This window comes from Diabrotica undecimpunctata, chromosome 1 (assembly GCF_040954645.1).
Source record: "Diabrotica undecimpunctata isolate CICGRU chromosome 1, icDiaUnde3, whole genome shotgun sequence".
In the NCBI taxonomy this organism is placed as follows: domain Eukaryota; kingdom Metazoa; phylum Arthropoda; class Insecta; order Coleoptera; family Chrysomelidae; genus Diabrotica; species Diabrotica undecimpunctata.
In genome coordinates, this window is record NC_092803.1 from 85,908,681 (window position 1) to 85,930,136 (window position 21,456).

Here is a 21,456-nt window from a genome sequence, read left to right on the forward strand (position 1 = left end):
GTAAGTTTTATGTCCTTTGTGTGTCATTATATTTTCCATAAAATGTTTGCGATGTCGTTTGACCATTTATTTATTAGATTGGATTAAAAACACATAAATTAAGACTAATTATTTACAGCTAAAAAGTATTTTTTTTATGAAAGGAAAAACAGTTATCTTAAAACTTCTGTATTAACAATACTGACAGGTTAAAAATATCTATTCTCAGAAAACTTGTTCTATAAAAACTAAATCCCAAACTATATTAAATCTTCACGTAACCTTCCGGGGTGATTGTCATCAAATTATTGTCCCCACGTAATTCCCAACTTTTACTTAGGTAGTGAATTCCAATTCTTTTTGTTAATCACTTTCCTCAAGGTAGCCTGATTTACATATTTTTATTATAGTCCTTTTGTTTTGAATTTAAATAAAAATATTCAAAGTTTTACAAATAATGTTTCTACCTTGTTATGGCATTGTCATTACAAAGCGAAAGATTTGTGGCTATCAGAAACATGTGCAGAAATAAAAATATTAAATTGCCGCTAACAATAAGCCGTTTTATTAGGTATAACACCTATTTATTCTAGGTAGCTATCTGATTTCTTGGATTCTATTAAATGTAAAGTTTATTACCATACTAAACCACGATTGCTGTTGGGGATTATTTTTTCTTTACTTACCCGATGATTTATTGGAATTTATTAAACGTATATACCTACTTAACCCCGGGAATTACTTTTCCTTTATCTACCAGGTGATTTCTGTGAATACATTAAATGTAATGTTTAGTACTATTCCTATCGTTGTTGGAGATTATTTTCTCTTTACCTACCCTATTAACTCATTAGAAACAAGTTCTCAGGGAAGAAGTACGAGTAGGTACATTTTAGTAGTGTAGTTTTGAATATAATCTGTTATTAGCCCTTGCAAGTGATAGATGCAGAATTAACGATTTCGAAAATGTCAAAATTTAATAGTTCCAGAACATTGAGGATTTTATCCCTGTGTGCGCAGACAAGTGAGGATAGCAACGACATGCAGAGTAAGTTGAATTTTAATTAATCGTTGTATTATAATCTATTTATCTACTCTTGTTTTCAAATTCAATGGTGAGAATTTCTACGGCTAGTGTAAACTGAACGAAATAGGGGCGTTCAAAAAAAATACTTCTGATTTAAGCAAAATAATTAAAAGTACATAGACACAATGTATTAGAGAAACAATAATACTAAAGTTTATTTATCAAAATAATTTTATATTCCAAACCGCACGATAACAATAATACTACTTATTTACAGAGATTGTTTCAATGTAGAAAGTGTGCCTACACTTTTTACAATTTTTTCCGTGCAAAAGTGTTGTAACTTTAAAATTCCAATACTAAATGTGTAGTTATTAACAATTTTCTCCGTGCAAAAGTGTTGTAACTTTGAAATTCCTAATTTTTTTAGCATTAATATTATTTTATTTAAATTTTTATTTTTCGTTAATGTAATATAGGCTAAAAAGCATGCAAAATAATAATTAAATGTTAATTTTTCTTCAAACTTGTGTCTTATTTCATCGATATTAGCACGAAAATAAACAAAATCGTCTTTATCTCGAAACTTACTTATTCTGACTTACTGCAGTCTTGCACTGAGGGTGCGATATATATATATATATATATATATATATATATATATATATATATATATATATATATATATATATATATATATATATATATATATATAATTTTCCAGCATATATTTCTGGATTCTACGTTGTTAATGACACCTGTGGTGTCATCATGATAGTCGACACGGGAGTCCTTAATGTTTTTGCATATCAAGGCTAAAGCATTAGGTATAAAATCATTTTTGGTTCCTGCATGGATTATTGTAATACGTTTTCCTTTATTTGATGGAGCTTTTGTTGTACAGCGACCAGAAGAATCTGCCCAACCATATTTTGGAACGTCATGGGTGTCAAACCACGTCTCATCCAGATAAACAATTTCTCTTCCACTTTCTCTATATTTATGAATTTGAATTAAAAATTCCTTCCTTCATATTTGTAGACGAGCAGATTCCATAATCACTTGGCATTTATCGATCGTTTTTATTTTAAAGTCGTTTTTTAGAAGACATTACCTTACTGTCTCACTGCAGCAATTGATTCCTGTGTCATCTTTCTGCAACTTTTTTATGATGGTTTTTAACGTGGGGACCATATTTTATGTTCTTCATACATGTTATAAATTTTTCTTCTAATGATGTCCACATGACTCCGGTCTAGTTTCCTAAACATACCAGTGTCTTTTCTTTTTCTGCTACTTACTATCGGTTGTTTTGTTATGGACCACACTATGTTCATTGGTCTTCGTGTTAAGGCTGTCGCTTTCTTCATTGCATTCAATTTGGAAAGCATTCGGTCAAAGAGGGTAGTGTAAACGTCAAATATCACTTTTTTGTGTCAACTGACAAAACACTGCGCTTTACGGGTTTGTTAACACTGACGTCTATTCTTTCGGCAATATTATTATCAATAACTTCACGAGTAGTACTAGGCTCTTCTCACGGACGAAACATTTTTAAATAATATTGTTTTATACACAAATTATCTTCCTTTTTGAACAAAGTCAAACAAATAACTAACGAAATTGTCGTAATATTATCTTAGTCTACCTGTTCCCCAAGTCAGAAAATATAATTTCGATTTTAAATATATCGTGATTGGTGTTTTAGGTAATATCCAAAATAAAACCATTCCAAGAAATTATTTCAATTGACTTTCACTGATAAGACGTAATCAGGTTATAATGACGGGTTATTTATAATCCTCTTTTTAAAAACTAATTTATTATCAGAATCGAAAAAATATACCTGAATTGTTACCGTTTTGGAGTTTAAAAAAATATTTTCTTTTCATATTTTTGTTTATATCATTGTTCAATCAAAAATACAAATTTCAGAACCTGTAAATAATTTAAGCGGTGAAAAAGAAAAAACCGGAAACTAGACCGGAGTGATGTGGACATCATTAGAAGAAAAAAATATAACATGTATGAAGAACAGATGGTCCCCACGTTAAAAACCATCTTGCATATTGTAGTATTTCTAATAATTTATAATTTATTATACTGTTCTTATTTTAATTTATTAAAAAGCACGATAATTTATATCAATAATTTATTTGATTAATAATTACATAATTTATGTATCCGAAGGCTACAATTAAATCGTGACCGCGAATCTTCAAAACTAACCGTTTTCAAAATGAAAGTTCCGTCATATTTATACGAAAACAGCTGTTCTCGAACCCCATGGATGTTGACCTCAATTGACCTGGTTTTGCCTCGAATAAACTAGAAGGCGAAAACTAGTTTTTCAACTGCTTGGAACCCTCGAGATGGATGACTCATCATAATTCGGGTCTAGAGGCTTCTGATAAACAAACGCCGAAATGACTACAACAAAAACAGAATTAGTCATAATATATTTACAGGCCATGATATTTATTATCGTAACAATGTTGAAGAAAGTTGGCGCATGAATCAAGTGCTGCAGTGAAACAGTAAGGCAATGTCTTCTAAAAAACGGCTTTAAAATAAAAACGATTGATAAACGCCAAGTGATTATGGAATCTGCTTGTCTACAAATATGGAGGACGGAATTCAAATTCATAAATCCAGAGAAAGTGGAAGAGAAATTGTTTATCTGGATGGGACGTGGTTTGACACCCTTGACGTTCCAAAATGTGGTTGGGCAGATTCTTCTTACCGCTGTACAACAAAAGCTTCATCAAATAAAGCAAAACGTATTACAATAATCTATGCAGGAAAAAAAAGCTTTAGCCTGGTCATGCCAAAACATTAAGGACTCGTGTGTCGACTATCATGATGACTCCACATCAGAATTATTTGAGAACTGGTTTTCAACGAAGTTATTACCAAATATAGCACCAAACAGTTTAATTGGGATGGACAATGCCAGCTACCACAGTCGTAGACCGAATAAAGTTCCATGTTCTAATGACACCAAACTTAGAATCTAGGAATATATGCTGGAAAATGATATATATTATGAAGATAGTTATTCTAAAAAAACAATTACTTGAAAAACTTATACAGAAGTAAAACACTTCACATTTATATTTAGGTATAAAAAATATAATTAAAACTTTTAAAAAGTGTCGTCAAAATTTATACAGTAGCATAACGTGACGTTTTCGATCTAGATCAGATCATCTTCAGTGCCTTCTTTTGTAATTGAAGCTAACACTAAAATTGTAGCTGCGAGATCAATATATGGTTTTACATTGTTCCAAATTTAAATTCTAATGTGACTCTAGGTCGATGACATGGGATAAAAATTTAATACTTAAAGAGCAACATGTTTCTTTGCTAGACTTGAACACGTGGTTCTTGTCAGTTAAAACGACACAGACCAACTGGCTGAGGTGACAGGAAATATCATTCAAGAAGACAGCATTAACATGACGAGGTATGGGTATGTTCAGAGACTAATTTTAAAAAATTTTAAAAATTATAAAAATTTTTGTAATAATACCTAATATCTTATTAATGAAAAACTTTAGTTAGCATTAAATTTATTTAAATCATAATATTTATTGTCTTAAATCTGCAAGTATCTATTATTGAAAAAAACAAGTTAGTTATTAAATAAGTTATAATCTATGACATCATAAGTAGTATGAAAATTGATTAAGGTAGAAGATGAAAAGAAGTGATATGGTACTGTACACATAATAGTGTAAGAAATGGTATAGAATGTAATCTTATATACTAAATATATACTAAAAGATTAAGCTGCAATCCAATGAAATTGAATTTCAGCTTAATTTTCACAAATAACCCGATCATTTCTTTGCGAGGTAACTCTTCTACGACCGGAACCAGGTGGATGTGAGTATGTGCCAGTCTTTATCTATATTTATCTATATTTATCTATATTTATCTATATTTATCTATATTTATCTATATTTATCTATATTTATCTATATTTATCTATATTTATCTATATAAAGCTCTCCGTACTATAGTTCTCGAAATACCTAAGACAGTTCACAATTGACAATATGAAACAGTACATAAAACTTCCGTTGAATTTTTATTTTCGGAAATTTATAGGGTGGCCACTTTTTTTGCCGGTCACTGTATAAATATAAATATACTTATGCGAAGTACCAGAAACAATAGAGGACGATAAAGAAAAACGTAGGATAATGGAGGAATATCATAGCCACCCGATGTTTGGGGGTCATGTAGGAAATAATAGGATAATAAAGAAACTGAAGGCAAGATTCAAATGGAGAAACATGGAAAATGACGTAAGAGAATACATTAAACAATGTCATAAATGTCAAATTAACAAACCGAAAAGACTTCATGTCGAGGAATTCGTGATACTTCTTCAAAATCATGGGGCATAGTGTACATAGACACGATAGGTCCATTCCCTAGAAGTAATGAAGGCAATAGATACTGTATCCCAACGCTGTGTCAGCTGACATACGCAGTGAGTATACCAGTGTGCAATCAAGAAGCCGAGACAATAGCTCGAGGAATTTTCGATCATTTTATACCAACATACGGACACATGAAACAAATCAGAACAGACCAAGGCACAGAGTACAAAAATAAAGTAATGCATGAACTAACAAAAATGCTAAAGATAGAGCATAACTTCTCAACGGCGTACCACCCACAATCGATTGAAAGTTGTGAGAAACTACAAACATTAAAAGAGTACGTGAGATCATTCATAGATGAAGACAGAGAAAATTTGGACGTGTGTTGCAGAATGTTCACATACTGCTACAACACAACCCCTAACGCGTATCATGGATATACACCGTTCGAATTGCTGTATGGCAGGAAAGTAAACTTACCTAAAGACCTTACACGAGACGTTCAATCATGTTGCAACATAGATGCCTACTATAATGAGTTACGCTATAAAATACAATTCGCACACGAGAGATCTAAAACCATCGTATTAAAGAACAAAAAGAAGCGACAGGAAAGAAATAAGTCAAAAGCGACGCCACAACACTTAGAAATAGGAGACCTAGTCTTGGTCAAAAGAGAAGAGAATTGTGAATTTGATAGTCTTTATGTAGGTCCTTTCATAATAACAGAGGTAAATAACGTTAACTGTAAAATTAAGATAGATAACGGTAAAATTAAGGAGGTTCATAAAAATAGGTTATACAAGTCCAGAAACACAGTGAATTAGTGATATGTGAAAACGGGAACAATTATATTGATATTGAACATTTTTTTTGTTAATAGATATAAGGAAATATGTACCAGAAATTTGTATATAATTACATAAATATGTATATGTAAATAGTGAATGTAAATAATGTATGTATGTACAGTAATCACTTGATGATGATACGAAAAATTTTCTTCTTTCGGAAGAGAAAAGTAAAAACAGTTTATCTAATTGATTGAAATCGAATAACACTAAGAAAATTTTTCTTCTGAGGATAGGGATGTTACGGGATTTAATTAAGCATCCAGAAATCAGATCTAAGTAACCCAATTCAGTTTCAAGATTTAAAATCCTTTTAATAATAGTAATTATTGCTTATTGCTCAATGCGATTGTTTGTTTATGGCTTTGAAAATATCGGTGTCACTAGAACACGCTTACCGATGCGCTGACCTAGTGAAATTTGCAATGTAATCAAAAGCTTATTTAATATTAAGTACAAATTATATTAGTAAAACACGAATGTGTAAACAAACGTACGTGAGTTAAATACCTCGGAAAATAACGGGAGCAAATTATTAAGAATTAAGAGTTAACAGTCGAAGCTAGTGTTGTCATCCGTCAACTGGGTACTATCCCTATTATTGTACTTAGAAAACCAATAAAGTAATTATGAGTATCCAGTTAGTTCGAGTTAATCAAGCCCATGCAGGGGGTAAACCTAGAGTTCCACTATATGGAACTCCTGATGGAAGCAATCTAATAAACATTGTGTGATTATCCATCATTAGTTAACTAGATATCGACAGTGATAGTGAAACTGACTTGTCAATGTAGTTTTTTTTAAATGTAAGTACTTTTTCAATTGTATTTATAAATGGTAAACTTTCTATGTATACGTAATTTATGTAAATATTTTTAAATTCAGTTGATAATGGTATTAAACCAGCTTTTAGACACGCCTCAAGTTTGAAAAAAAATTTCTAAAATATTTTTGCCTCTGTTCTTTTTGTACTCTATTAAGAAATGATAAAGTTTTGTAAATATGTGAATGTCTTCTTCTTCTTCCTATGCCGTCCCCATTAACGGAGGTTGGCGACCACATTTTTAAAAGCTTCTCTGTCTTTTGCAACGTGGAATAATTCGTCTACAGTCATGTTTGTCCAGTCTCGAATATTTCGCAGCCATGACTTCCTCTTTCTACCTATTCCCTTTTTGCCATCGACTCTACCGTGCATGATGACCTGCAGAAGGCTATATTTATTATTTCTTAGTATGTGTCCAAGGTATGCAGTCTTGCGTACTTTTATCGTTCTCAACAATTTTTTATCTCGACCCATTCTTCTCAGCACTTCCACATTGGTGACCCTGGCAGTCCATGGGATTCTCAACATTCTCCGGTATATCCAAAGTTCAAAGGCTTCAATCTTTTTAACTATTTGCGCTTTTAGTGTCCATGTTTCTACCCCGTACAATAGTTGCGACCAGGCGTAACATTCAACAAACCTCAGTCTCAGCGCAATATTCAGATTTTTGTCACAGAACAATTGTTTGAATTTTAAGAACGCTGCCCTTGCCATTTCTATTCGTACCCGGATCTCTTGGTCTGGATCTAATTCTGTGTTGATGTAAGCTCCCAGATATTTATATTTTGTCACTCTCTCTATTTGCTGTCCACCAAGAGTTAGTTGTTCATTATTTATTGGACTCCTTGATACTATCATAAATTTGGTCTTATCTGTGTTGATGTCAAGTCCCATTTGAATGCATTCACTATTTATTGCATCTAGTAAAGTAGATGTGAATGTAGTGTATGTAAATATTTTTGCAACTATTATAACTTTAGTAGACAATGATAAAGACTGGCTTTTAAACACACCTAACAATCGAATAAGTAATGCAAATCGAAAATAAAAATATGATCCTGTCCAGAGGCGATCCTCCACAACCTTGCGGTAGACACTTATCGATAATAAATATTAATGACTCTTTTAGGACTCTGGTAGGACTATAGTTAATAGTAATTAAAATGGTGGACAAAGATATTGTGTTTGCCAAGGCTCCAGCAACTCTCAAGCTTTTCTAGGTAATATACAGCTGTAACATAAATTACAGTTATTGATGGTCTTCCTCTTGAAAATTCAAACAATGACTCTACACTTACAAAAAATCTCGGCAGATTTATAGCATAAGATAATTCTTATACATAAGAATAAATTTGTATTTAGCTCTGAGTTTGATATATTATTACGACTATGTATTTCTTAAGAGAAATGCTTGTTATAGTAAGATTACTGCACTTAACAAAATAAAAAAAAATTACCAAAGTATACACGTCTTGTGTATACCCCTAACCAACACACCAAGAAGTGCTGCATTTGTCTTCAGCTTCGGTACCAGCTTGAAAATACGTCTTACTTTCAGTAACAAAGATTGCAAAGCGACATGGACACTCAGTAGCGCCGTATGTTGGAGACTAAAATAAAAAAAAAAATAAAAAAATGTTACAACGTGACCAGAAGTCCTGAAACTGTGTTATTTGTATGTTATAGGTAAAATACAGGATAGAGTAGACAGAAAAAGAGCCTATTTCCATCTAGTAGCATGGAGTTTCCCTTTGATCTTGACTATAACCACCATGGCCATAGGGGAAATTGACGGTGACTATGTTACCGGTATCTGTTTTGTAGGATTTTTAAACAAAGCGGCTAGAGCTGGATTATTACTGATGCCATTAGCAGCTACAATGGTTGCATCTGGGTATATTATAGGAAAAGGTGAGCACATTATGATATAATACCACTATGTTTTTTTATTTTTTTTTATATTAACATCTAAGAATTGTACCAATATGGTTTCCTACATGTCTTCAATGACTGTGCTCGTTGAATGTAAGTATTTTTCACTGAACTTGTTTAAATCACGATGTTTAATATTAGATTTGATAATGGTAGCCGTGTTCTTTGTCATTTGGATGTTTTGTTTAGTAAACAGTGCGTTTTGAAAGGTTTCTGTCTGTTAGATGAACTTATCATACGAGCATAATTTATTGGATATGAGTAAATATGCTAGGCCGCATTTACTACAGATATACGGAAATCAATATGTTAAATAGAGAAGTACCTTTTAGGTAAGTAAGAGTGAGAACAACATATGTTGACGACACAAGCCCCGCCCCAATATGGCTGCTGCTAGTAATTCGCCGTTAATCTAAATTAATTTAAAAATTATTTTTGTAGTTCCACTATTATCCGCTGATCGGCGCCTGTAATTCACCATTTTTTAAATCTAAATTAATTTACATTTGGCATAAAACGTAAGGTAATGGGTGATATAAAACAAGGGACATTTGACATAAAAAGTGACATGTGACATAAAACCTGACATGTGACAAAACGTGACGTTTGACATCAAACGTGGGGCATATGACATAAAAGGTGACACAATAATTGTGTGACATAAAAACGAGGCATTTTACGTAACATATGTCATTAAATTTTTTCGTAGCGTCATGTCTTTGGCAGAAAAATATTAAAGTGTATCAGGATTTAAGCGAAACTATCAAACAATTAAAGAACTTGCATATTAGTGATAGTGAGATAAATTGGAATTCTGAAATAATACAAGAGCAGCAGCACCTGGATGTACGCTGTATGTACAAGCAACATATCCACTAAGATGTATTCAGCCATAGACAATAACAACACCACCAGCGGGAACATGAAAAGTGTTATTAATAAAATATTCACAATGACGTGTTTAATTTTAATTTACCTTAATTTTATATTAACCCATCAGCGCCCAAGTTTTTTTTGAAAATCTTTACTTTTAATTAGATGAAAATGTTAATAATTTAATCCAAAAAAACAAGTTTTTCGGTTTCATGTCTTTTTAAAAAAAATTATATGGTGTTACCATATGGTAACGCTGGGCGCTTAAGGAATTTTTAGGATTGTTAAAATCAAAATTTTTAATTTTTTTTAAATAATTTTTTGAGAATATTTTCATCGTCTGGTGTGGTATCCTATAAAACAATTAACACACAAACCAACGTTGCATTTTTGGCACATTTTTCGTCCAGATGTTGTACATCCGTCACCAGCACATCGCCTTTTACTGCTTGGTGTAACGAAATGGTGGATGTGATTAAATCGAAGATCTGGCAAGTTCTGTCTATGTAGACTAGGTCTTCCTGTATATAAGGGAGGACTTTCATATCTTGCGAGAAGAACTTGGGTCAATTCTCTCCTAAACGATAGCAAATATATATTTCTTTTTTATTGTCTTTATATAAATGCCATGAATTATGGACTGCAACATCCATGTAACAATTGGCCAGTACTATTTTTTACTGCGACTTGCTACTGGGTAGGTTGAAACGCCTTGATCCATTAAGTCGGTACTCCCCATATTTTTTTTGTATTCAGCAATACAGTGAGGACGACTTACTTGAATGTGGCATTTTTCTTAATGAGAAAATCTTTTTACCGTGCCCAATGCTGAACCACCACAACTCGTAGAATGCCATTGTAACAACAGAGTTATCTTTCCATCGCACCAGTAACACACGGCTCCACACCCCCCACCCCCACCCCCCCCAAACCCCACAACAACCCCCACCCCCCTTAGAAAACTCCTTTTTTTTCCAAGGGACAAATAGGTGGAATTCTGTTTTCCTTATTGTTTCAATTGTGCCGTACCCCAAAAATCGTAGGTAACTAAATAAATTAGTCCTGCCTGAATAGGTTGTAAACGTGTAAGCTGTAGTGTAGATCTGACTGATTTATCTCTTCAAGCATTCGCACCAAAGGGGATGAACACTTACCAAAAAGTTTATCATATTGTCAATTTGAACGTGGATTTCTTCCTTGGTACCTATAGGTCAAAGTTTACCAGATATCCAGTAGAAGTATTTAACGACCACATTTTATAACCAAAGCGGATTGGTTTATTTCGTATAAATTGTTTACATTGATGGCGACAATAATAATTTATCATATACTCATCATACGATAGTTTTTTTTATTGGAACAAAATTTTTAATACATTTTGTTTTTATTCTGTCAATCAATTTTTCATGCTTTGTCACTAACATTAGGCTTTGTATTATGTGCGAAATGTAAAAACCTTTGAATTTGCAGAAATCTATTTCGTCTCATTGAATAGAAACTAAAGTGTTCTTTACATCATCATGGGTATCCCAATACATTATCTTCGATGGTAATGGATTGTACCCCGATAGCAGGAGAATACCTATAAAACAACGTATTTCACCAGATATAATGCATGGGTCAGTTTGGTTTACAAATTTTGCATATCTTTGGGTTTATTCCGCTAAGTAGTTTACTGTCTCATCGTCAAAAAATATACTGAATATATCAAGACATGATAGATTTTCATACCTAGAATAATCTGGAAACGAAAAACTTGCAGAATGTGCACCCAATCACATTTTTTCATTATTACATATTTTCTTTCATTTTGCCATAGTTGAAATGATGCTCTAGTTTCTCTTTCGGGTGTCTCCACTACTGCTTGTGACTGTAATAAAAATAAATTTTAAACCTAAGCAAATTTAAAAAATACTGGTTGTACTTACCTCTGTCTGTACTTCTTCATTGTCAGTACCGATCCTTTCATTACTAGAAAGTTGTATTTCTGCTTGCGCTCGTAGCTGCCTACCTGTAAAAATAAACAATTATAATATGTAGGTATAGCATATTTTTCACATAAAAATGCATGCACGTCACAATTTATATAAAGTGACGTCACGTCTCGATCTTTCATAGGCGTCAACATGGTGTAATAATCAGAAAAATAAAATCATCATTATATTGGAAATTTTAGAATTATATTGATGACATAACCAAAAACATTTGTTATTATTATTAATATAAATTTTATGAAATAAGTCTTTAAGTCTAATATTCCATAAAATAATAATTTTAATTAAATAGATTTGACAATTGTACGCAACTGATACAGGAATACTTCCAATTTTATTGACAGTTCAGCGTGTGGCAAAAGTGTATAAAGTATTGCCGCTTTTTTAGAGTAAGAATTTTGTTTATGTTTTGATTTCTTGCACAATTTGATCATAATATAATATATATTAATAAATTGAATTTATAAATACACCACACAAATATAAATTTTATGAAATAAGTCTTTAAGTCTAATATTCCATAAAATAATAATTTTAATTAAATAGATTTGACAATTGTACGCAACTGATACAGGAATACTTCCAATTTTATTGACAGTTCAGCGTGTGGCAAAAGTGTATAAAGTATTGCCGCTTTTTTAGAGTAAGAATTTTGTTTATGTTTTGATTTCTTGCACAATTTGATCATAATATAATATATATTAATAAATTGAATTTATAAATACATATTAAATTTAGATTAATAGTTTTAAAAACCAATTATTGTTGTGTATTGCGATTGTGCTATGCCAAAACAAATAAATAGTCTGTAGAAAGCTGATAAGCTTTCATATAAGATAGATTATTTTGAACAAGAAATAATGACGGACGTTTTTACTATTAAAGCCCTAACAGGTAAGTTTAAAATTTAGAATATATAATTTTGTATTAAAATGTTTTCTAATGGTTTTTAGTGTGTTGCAGTAGTCTTAAAACTAAGTGTATTTACTGTTAATATAATAGTTTGATTAAAGTTAAAAAATCCTCACTTACTAATTATTCTGATGTTTTGGCGTTCTGACGTCGTTAATCTTGAATGATTCTGCTATATAGCATTTTTAATATAAAAATGCTTGCACGTCATTAGGTCACACGTCCTAACATGCAACATAGCATATGAAAGGGGAGGGAATAACGAATATATTAAGTGAGAAAAAACAAACAAGGCGACTACCAAAAGGGTACTACACAGTATCTTCATTAATAATGAACGTATAGCGACATACGAGATATAGACTACTATGAATACAAATAGATTTACTATAAGACAAATTTTGATTTATTGATTTATTGACAAAATAAACAGCTGATCGAATCCTAACATGCGACATAGCAAATGAAAGGGGACCATATAACGAATATATATTAGGATTATATTATATTCAGAGACTACACAATATCTTCATTATTAATAAATAAATAAATAAATAAATAATAGCTTTATTACCCAACAGTTTCCCATTTCTAGGGTAAAAATTTAAGATACATTTTTAATTAGTATACAATCATTAGTAGGTGATACAAAAATATCAAGTAAAAAAATAAGTGCAAAAAATAAGTAGGTGAAAAACAAAATAAAGAGTGAGAACAATATAATAAAACAAATTATAAGAAATAAAAAAATAAAAAATACACAAAAAAGTTAACAAAAAAAAATTAACAATCTAATGTACTCCATAAATCAGTGCGGTATCAACCAGATGATTAATTGAGCATGAGAAAATATCACAATGGCTGCATATTTTGTTATAATTATTGCACATAATATAAATGGGTGACTTCAGTAACATATTTGTTCTCGCACGTGGACAAGTAAACACGATAGTCGACCTGGAAGTAATTCTTGGCACATTAAATCTAATTTGACCTAATATATCACTGCAGTCAATACAGTTGTGTAACAACTTATATAAAAATGAAATATAATTCTTCTTAACTCTAAACTTACAATATTAAACCTGTTACATAACAAATCGTAATCATAACCATGGACAGGATATACTCCATCAACCTTAAAAGCTAAATATTTAAAGTTTCCGTTGTGCCTTTTCAATCTGTTGCATATAACATTTATAAATGGGATACCAAATTAAGCTACAATATTCTAGTTTTGTTCGCACCAGCGATAGATACAGCAGTTTAATCGGTCTTATATCGCTAAAATTTCTAGTTTCTGATGATAAAACCGTACATTTTCATAGCATCGGATACTTTCTGCTCAATATGGTTGTTAAAGGTTAATTTTGAATCAAATATAACTCCTAAATCTTTAATGCTATTACATTTTTCAAGATCTGACCCCTGAATTACATAATTAAAATCAACCTTATTTTCACTTCTAGAGTAACTTACTACTTTACACTTATTGACATTAAGAAAAAGTTTGTTTTTTACACACCAAGTATCTATATAATTTAGATCGTTCTGCAAATCTATACAGTTAGCAATTGTTTTAATTTCACAGTATATTTTAAGATCATCCGCAAAACACAATTTTCTGTTATTGGTATCTAAAAATAAATCATTGATATATAATAGGAACAACAATGGACCTAATATATCTTAGCATAAAATAATTCTAGGACTGTATTTACATCATCAGACATATCTAAAAAATTCCAGTCGCAATTAAGAAATTCTGAGTACAGTAAAGGAAAATTTGCTTTTAAAAAAAAAAATTAATGAACGTATAGCGACATACGAGATATCATAGGGCACTATAGATAAAAATAGATTTACTATAAGACAAATTTTGATTTATTGACTTAAAGAAAACCTCTGGCTGTATATAAAATAAACAACTGATCGAATTATAACATACGACATATCAAATGAAAGGGGTGGATATAACGAATATACTCAGATAGAAAAAACAAACAAGGCAACTACTTAAAGGGCACTAAACAGTATCTTCATTATTAATGAACATATAGAGAGATATACGAGATATCATAGAGCACTATGAATAAAAATAGATTAACCGTAAGACAAAATTTGATTTATTAACTTACAGAATGCCTCGGGCTGAGTCCAAAATAAACTACTCATCGAATCTTAACATGCGACATAGCAAATCAAAGTGGAGGATATAACGAATATATTTAGATAGAAAAAGCAAACAGACTACCAAAAGGGCACTACAAGGGGACTTTAAATATAACTGACTAATTACAAACTAAACAACTCGCCTAATAATAGCATATGACACAACAAATCAAACTACGTAAGACGTATAGTACATATAATTTATATAGCGTGACATCAATATATATATATATATATATATATATATATATATATATATATATATATATACAGAGTATAGTAAAAAAACATGATGTCAGGTCAAAAGTGCACCAGATCATACTTTATATGTACTTGGACTAGGTATATGCAAAAAGTTTATTATTTTAAAAATTTAATGGCTGACTGTAGATGACAATTGATTGGATTCCCCGTCGCAAGCGACGGGCAATGTTACTGGTGCTTAAATAAAGAGTTAGTTGTTCCTATTCTTAGAAAGTCCATTGGAGTTATTTGATGAATGCCAATATTTTGTAGTTCAGCTTCTATACTGTGAGGTATTGTTGGGCAGACATTAAAAATTATCAGTCTTTCGCTTAGTGTGACTAAATTCGTAGCTTGGATACGTTCGTGATTGATTATTATTGTTCCATTATCTGTTCCTAAAAATTCTGCGACTGTTTCTTCAGTAGTAAAATATATGCAAATACGATTATTTACAATCCTGGAAATGGCGAGAATTTTATTAGAATCGATTTTTGTAGCTATGGCATTTAAATAATTTTCAATTTTGGTATTTGGAAGTGAATTGAACAAAATGACTTGTTTTTTGCTTGGGAATTTTTTGTTTGATTAGTTCCCAACAGTAGAGTATAATTTTGATGTATTGGATGGAGAAGTAACATGTTGAAAATTAGTAAGTCCAGAAATTCCTTCTGGATCCTGCATATTGGATCTATATTACCTGATTACGGCCCTCGTATTTGAACAGGTTCATTAGTAATAAGCAAATTAATTAACGTTACGTTAATCTTTTTGGTCGTTGTTTGCTATTATTTGTTGATTAAGTATTAATAAAAAGATGGTCTAACTTACAGTATAACTTGTCCAGAGATTACTTTACTAAATTAAACTATTTAAAAATCAACAATAAACACACTGATTACTAGCGATAGGGCAAACTGGAATTTAATTATATTTGGTACACGTCTTCCTCGTTCGAGTGCTAAAACAAGAATTTACCACATATATAATTTGTTTATTTGATTTGTTAGAAAATGATTAAATATTTAATTAAAATAGACTCTAGATATTTTTTAGTCGAGACTTAAGTTTTATCATTGTTTAAAAAAGAAAATCTTTTTAAAACACATATTTGGGGACCAATCTATGCGTTGGATAAAAAGGATCAATAACTAACAAAACTTATAGTACTATTTATTTTATTTAGTTATTCCTTTTATATATACACACACACACACCATTGTTGCCTGTCTCTTAACATAAATAAAAATGGTTTTTTTCAATCAATTCGCCCAAACTGAGCTGTTTATTAATGAAATAATTTTAAATTACAAAGTGATAGATACTGCAAATATTGAATTTGCATTATTTTAATAGTTTTATAACATTAATCAAAATTCTAAAATCTACGCATAAACATTAATAACAAAATAATAATTTAAGGTAAAAAAAAACAAAACAAAACTGTTTACATTAATAGTTATAAAAACGGATTTTAAGTTTGTTTTCATGAACTAAAATAAGCAATGTATGAGTATTCAATCGTGGACTACGGGTGTTGGATATAATGTCCCAACCAGCAATACGAATTTAAAAATATTAGATCTTGTACAATATAGATGCTTAAAAAACAAACGTTATGACAGCAGAGTGTAATGAAATCCCATTAAAATTACGTAGACAACTATTAGCACAAAAAATACTGTATAAAGATGAGAAACACTGCGTCAGACCTTTTAACAAATCTCATTAGCATTATTAAACATTGAAAACTTAACTAATAAATATTGGAAAATAAAAAATTCACCACCACTGGATCTGTACATTTATTGAAACCAGGAGTTATACAGATTTATACAAAAAAAATTACTACGAATTATTTATAGATTTCCGTACAAAAATTTGATAAACAAACGAAGAACCATAATTCCTAAGTATACAGAATCAAATCAATTAAAGAATAGTTCAGTAAAATCTATACTGAGCGACTTTGTGGATTACACATTAATTTATACAGACGGTTCTAAAAATCCAACAGGAGTATTAAACCGAGTTGAACAAATCATCAACAGCGTATTATGCAAAATTTAAAGAGATATTAAAAGAAATATTTGGAGAAAATAATTGATTATAAATTAATAAATATTTAGTGGTCAAGTATTCAACTCGCAATACTACTACTTGCAAAACTACTTTAGTTTTTATATTATCAAATATTTTGTTTTAGTGAAAGACGGGTTACAGTTTATACTTGCTAGGTCCTTTATAAAAAATCTCAATAGCAGTTTTTTTCTATTGGGAACTACTTTTGGTTTTTCTAATGCAACTGCATTCTCAGTAACGCAGCAGAAAACTGAGTTTGTGGGTTTGGTACAGTTTGTACAGATTTTGTCCTAATCTTAACCAGAATCTTTTTTAGTGCTCTTATACGAGTTTTCAGATGATTAATCCATATTCAAGTTGTATTTAATCTCTTTTGAAGTGCATGGTAATTATGAAATATTTTTTTTGCCAATGGTGATAATGGCATATCTATAAGCTTATTAACAAAATCGTCAAGTTCACTGTGCGAAGCAGTATTGGCACTGGTTGATGATTGTATTGTTGTCGAATACTTGTTTCAAAATTGCAAAATGCGTTGTTTCGGTAAAGAACCTTTCCCTTCTTCCTCTGTATTTTTTTGGTACAGCAGTAGTGGGTAAATATTTTGCGTTCAGATATATGTCATCAAAATGCTTACTGCGTTAAATTTTTTTCATCAACTAACTCCAGACTTTCCCATGCAGCATTATCTACAATAATGTTAGTATTAACACGACTGAAAAAAAGGAACTTTCTGCACAATAAAATAAAAAAAAACAATTTAAGTTCTGTAATCAAAATGTAAATAACTTATGAAATAGTTCTTCTAATAAATAATCTATGGAAATCAACAAATTAAAAATACAGACATAATTCTGAATGACCAACTTCAGAAAACAGTTTCCCCCTCCTCAATTTATCCAGTTAAAGACTAGAAAGTGTAAACACATACCAAAAATATATCACTTGAGAAAGGCACTCTGACCGAAACAGCTGTAGTGATAATAATTTAAAATAAATTTTATGAAAGTGTTGAAAACAAAAGTTTTCAGTGTTTTATTGTTAGATAAAATGAATTTCCATCAAGTAACGGTCGAATTCATCACTTATTAAAGTGTGTTAAATATCAACATGATATAACAAATCGTTTATTTAATAAGTTATTTAATTTATTTATTCCGGAGAGCGATTTGTTAAGCTTATAAAACCTTTGATATTGGTTATGCCACACACTTATATAGAGTGTGGCAAAAAACAACCTTCTATAAAAAATACCAACCAAGATACCATTTTATTATTAAAACTATAGCATTTTATTCTTAAAACCATACCAGTAAGAGTTAAAAATTGAAAAGATTCTGACATCTTCTACACCTCGGTATATATCATCTATAAAATGTTTTGCGTGTTATGTGTATAAAGTGTTGTACCATATAAATACTGTTTTATAATTTGTCTGATACTCAGCTTTTAATGCTAATAAACAATGGAAATATGATTTTTAGAAAAAATGCTATTTTGATTCCTATTGGCTATAGAAGGTATTGTTTTATTAGGAAAGTATAATCACCAGCTTGTCATTTAGCCTATTTACAAGCATGTGACATAAAAAATGTCAAAGTATTATTATTGTATATACGCTAAAAAGTCAGTCCTTTTTAAACCGGGCCCTGATTCTAATTGAGATTTCGACTCAAAACATGTCGAAATTAATATGGCGACGTCGAAATGCGACTTTGCGAACCTTGTGGATTTCAGCTGAACTAACCAAACGACGTCACTAATTTTCGATTGATCGAAATTAATTTCAACTTCAAGAAAGTGGTTGAAATTTCATTTCGAGTCGAAATTAATCTGACATGACTGGCTGGACTGGGAGAAGTGAACTTCTTAGGTTCAGTTTAGGTAGGCGGTGTTGTGTTTTAATCCTTGCAAGGAAAACTGAGGCAAAAAGTATTAATATGGCTGTGTTTTCCGGACATTTGCTAGTTTTGGAGGAATTAGAGAGGATAGATATCCGACGCTCACAACGGAGGATAAGAAGAATGATACGGGATACTCAAAATTCTTTTTCACGAAGTGATGCTCAATTTAGACAGCAATTCCGGCTTAATAAACAAGCTACAAATTATTTAATAAGGGTTTAGAACCATATTTGGAAGAAGGTGTTTATGCCTCTAGGATACCCAAAATGTTTAGGGTTAGTATTACTAAGCTGCAGTAAATTTAAAAATATATTAGAATATAACCACTAAGTCAAATCTTAGTGGTTATAACCTAAGGATCTCCCACATCGCCTTTTTTTTCTTGCCATCTTTTCTTTCAATTCAAAATATAATTGAGAATGGCCACTATTTATGATTTAACAACTCAAACAAGAAAAAAAAGACGTTCACGTAATGTAAACAAAACAAACATTCAACAAGCGTAGAGCGTAGTGCAGCCAATAAACAACAGGGCCAACCCAAATTTTCAGCAGTGTCAAAATGATAAAGTAAATATCCCCAGTTTTAACTACAATCGAAATGAATGAGAATCGCTAGCGATTGCGACTGTCATGGCGTAGTCGCTTTTAAATTTCGACATCGAAATGAAATAGAATCAGGACCCCGTTTTTTGATAAATTGTTGCCGATTTTTTCATACCTTAAAAATAAATACTCACAAAATCGACTTCGGTTTACAGAATACCTCTAGAGTTACTATCTGGGTAAGAACAGTAGTTGAAATAATCGCTTTCTAGGCTAAACAAATTGAATAACATATAAACTATTTGGTCGATCTATTTGAAATTTAGCACACTTTAATAGCTCATTAACTACCACAATTTTAAGAAGTTATATTACATGACATCATCCAAAAAACAAAGTTAATAACATTTATAAATTACTGAAAAATTAAGTGTTTTTTGGAACTATCTTGGTGAATTCTTTACGTATTTTAATTTAAAACTCTTTTTTAGAACTCTATAACTTTTTAAGATCTACAATTGTTTATTTGAACTATTTTTCTCTAAACTGGATAAAAAACGTTTTATAGGCAAAAAATACTCTCTCACTTTTTAATATTGTTTAAAATAAAAACAAACCAAAATCAGCTGTACGTCTTCACGAATTTTTCGTCAACTATCCCTCATATATCTTTTAGAACCTTCAAATATCTATATACGATTTTTACGTGAAATCAATGATATTTTTACAGATGGACTGGTGTATAAATTAGTCATCCGATGAAGATGAATTTATTTCTACTTTTCATTACAATAGCTAAAAATAGCTAAAGTTATATTTAAATATTTAATACTTTGTTTACCTGATATTTTTTCACTAATTTGCTTTTCCAAAGTTAATTATGTCATAATTATAATAGCAACGAAAAAATAAGTATTCACTGTCTTACTAATTAAGATTATCACACGAATAATTTATCTTTCATATGTACCTAAAATTTTTATTTAAATTGTATTATCCGATAAAATTCCTTTCTAAATAACTAATTTTGTTTTTTCGCATACAAATGTATTTATTTATGTTTTCAAAAACATAGGATTAAAATATTTTAGCTATCTCGGGCCAAAGTTTTTTAATATACTTTCAAATAAAATAAAAAATTTAAATTCTTTATACTTATTGAGACATAAAATCACAGTATGGTTACATACTATTTCTATACACCACATTTACCAGTTCCTTGATAGTAATTACAATGGTAATAACACTACGTTTATTTTAGAAACATAAACGTAAATAGCAATATATACTTACTGTATTTATAATAGTTAAATATAATTACTTTTTCAGTCTCTATGTCAGTGAAATATTGCAACGCTGGTTAATTTAATTCAGATGAACAAAAATGGACATTTACTTTAGTCTTTAACATTTTCACACAGCACCATCTAGTATAACGTAAATCAAACAAACATTCGTATTTAAAATCTATTGAGACAGAAAGAGTGGTGACATTTAGTGACTGTCTAAATTAGAATCAAACAAATTTATTTATTGCGTTGGCCAACTATTCTTTCTTAAACAATGACGATAGTTTTCAAAATATGTGGCTGGCTAGTTCCATGAGCGTACTGCAGAATTTTTAAAAATCATGTGTTTTACATTACCATATAGTAATGGTGGGCGCTAATGGGTTAAGTTAAATTGAAATATTTTTATTTCGACGTTTAAGTAATATCAACATGC

The 21,456-nt window shown here is 30.6% G+C and overlaps 1 protein-coding gene and 1 long non-coding RNA gene across 3 annotated transcripts in view; one reads left to right on the forward strand and one right to left on the reverse strand.

Annotated features, from left to right (window-relative positions):
• smo (smoothened, frizzled class receptor) overlaps window positions 1-21,456 on the forward strand; it is a 150,057-nt gene that overhangs the window by 10,521 nt on the left and 118,080 nt on the right. Inside the window, exon 2 of one of the 2 annotated variants that reach the window (XM_072544837.1) lies at window positions 8,761-8,985. The exons of the other annotated variant lie outside the window; for it this stretch is intronic. Coding sequence (XP_072400938.1) covers window positions 8,761-8,985 — 225 coding nt within the window. The remainder of the gene's footprint in view (window positions 1-8,760; window positions 8,986-21,456) is intronic. 2 annotated transcript variants of the gene reach the window in all.
• LOC140451117 (uncharacterized) lies at window positions 3,042-20,657 on the reverse strand. The gene is made up of 5 exons (XR_011952026.1): window positions 20,573-20,657; window positions 11,808-11,890; window positions 11,611-11,749; window positions 8,532-8,684; window positions 3,042-3,436 (listed from the first exon to the last, which is right to left on the reverse strand). It is a non-coding gene; the product is annotated as an uncharacterized lncRNA (long non-coding RNA).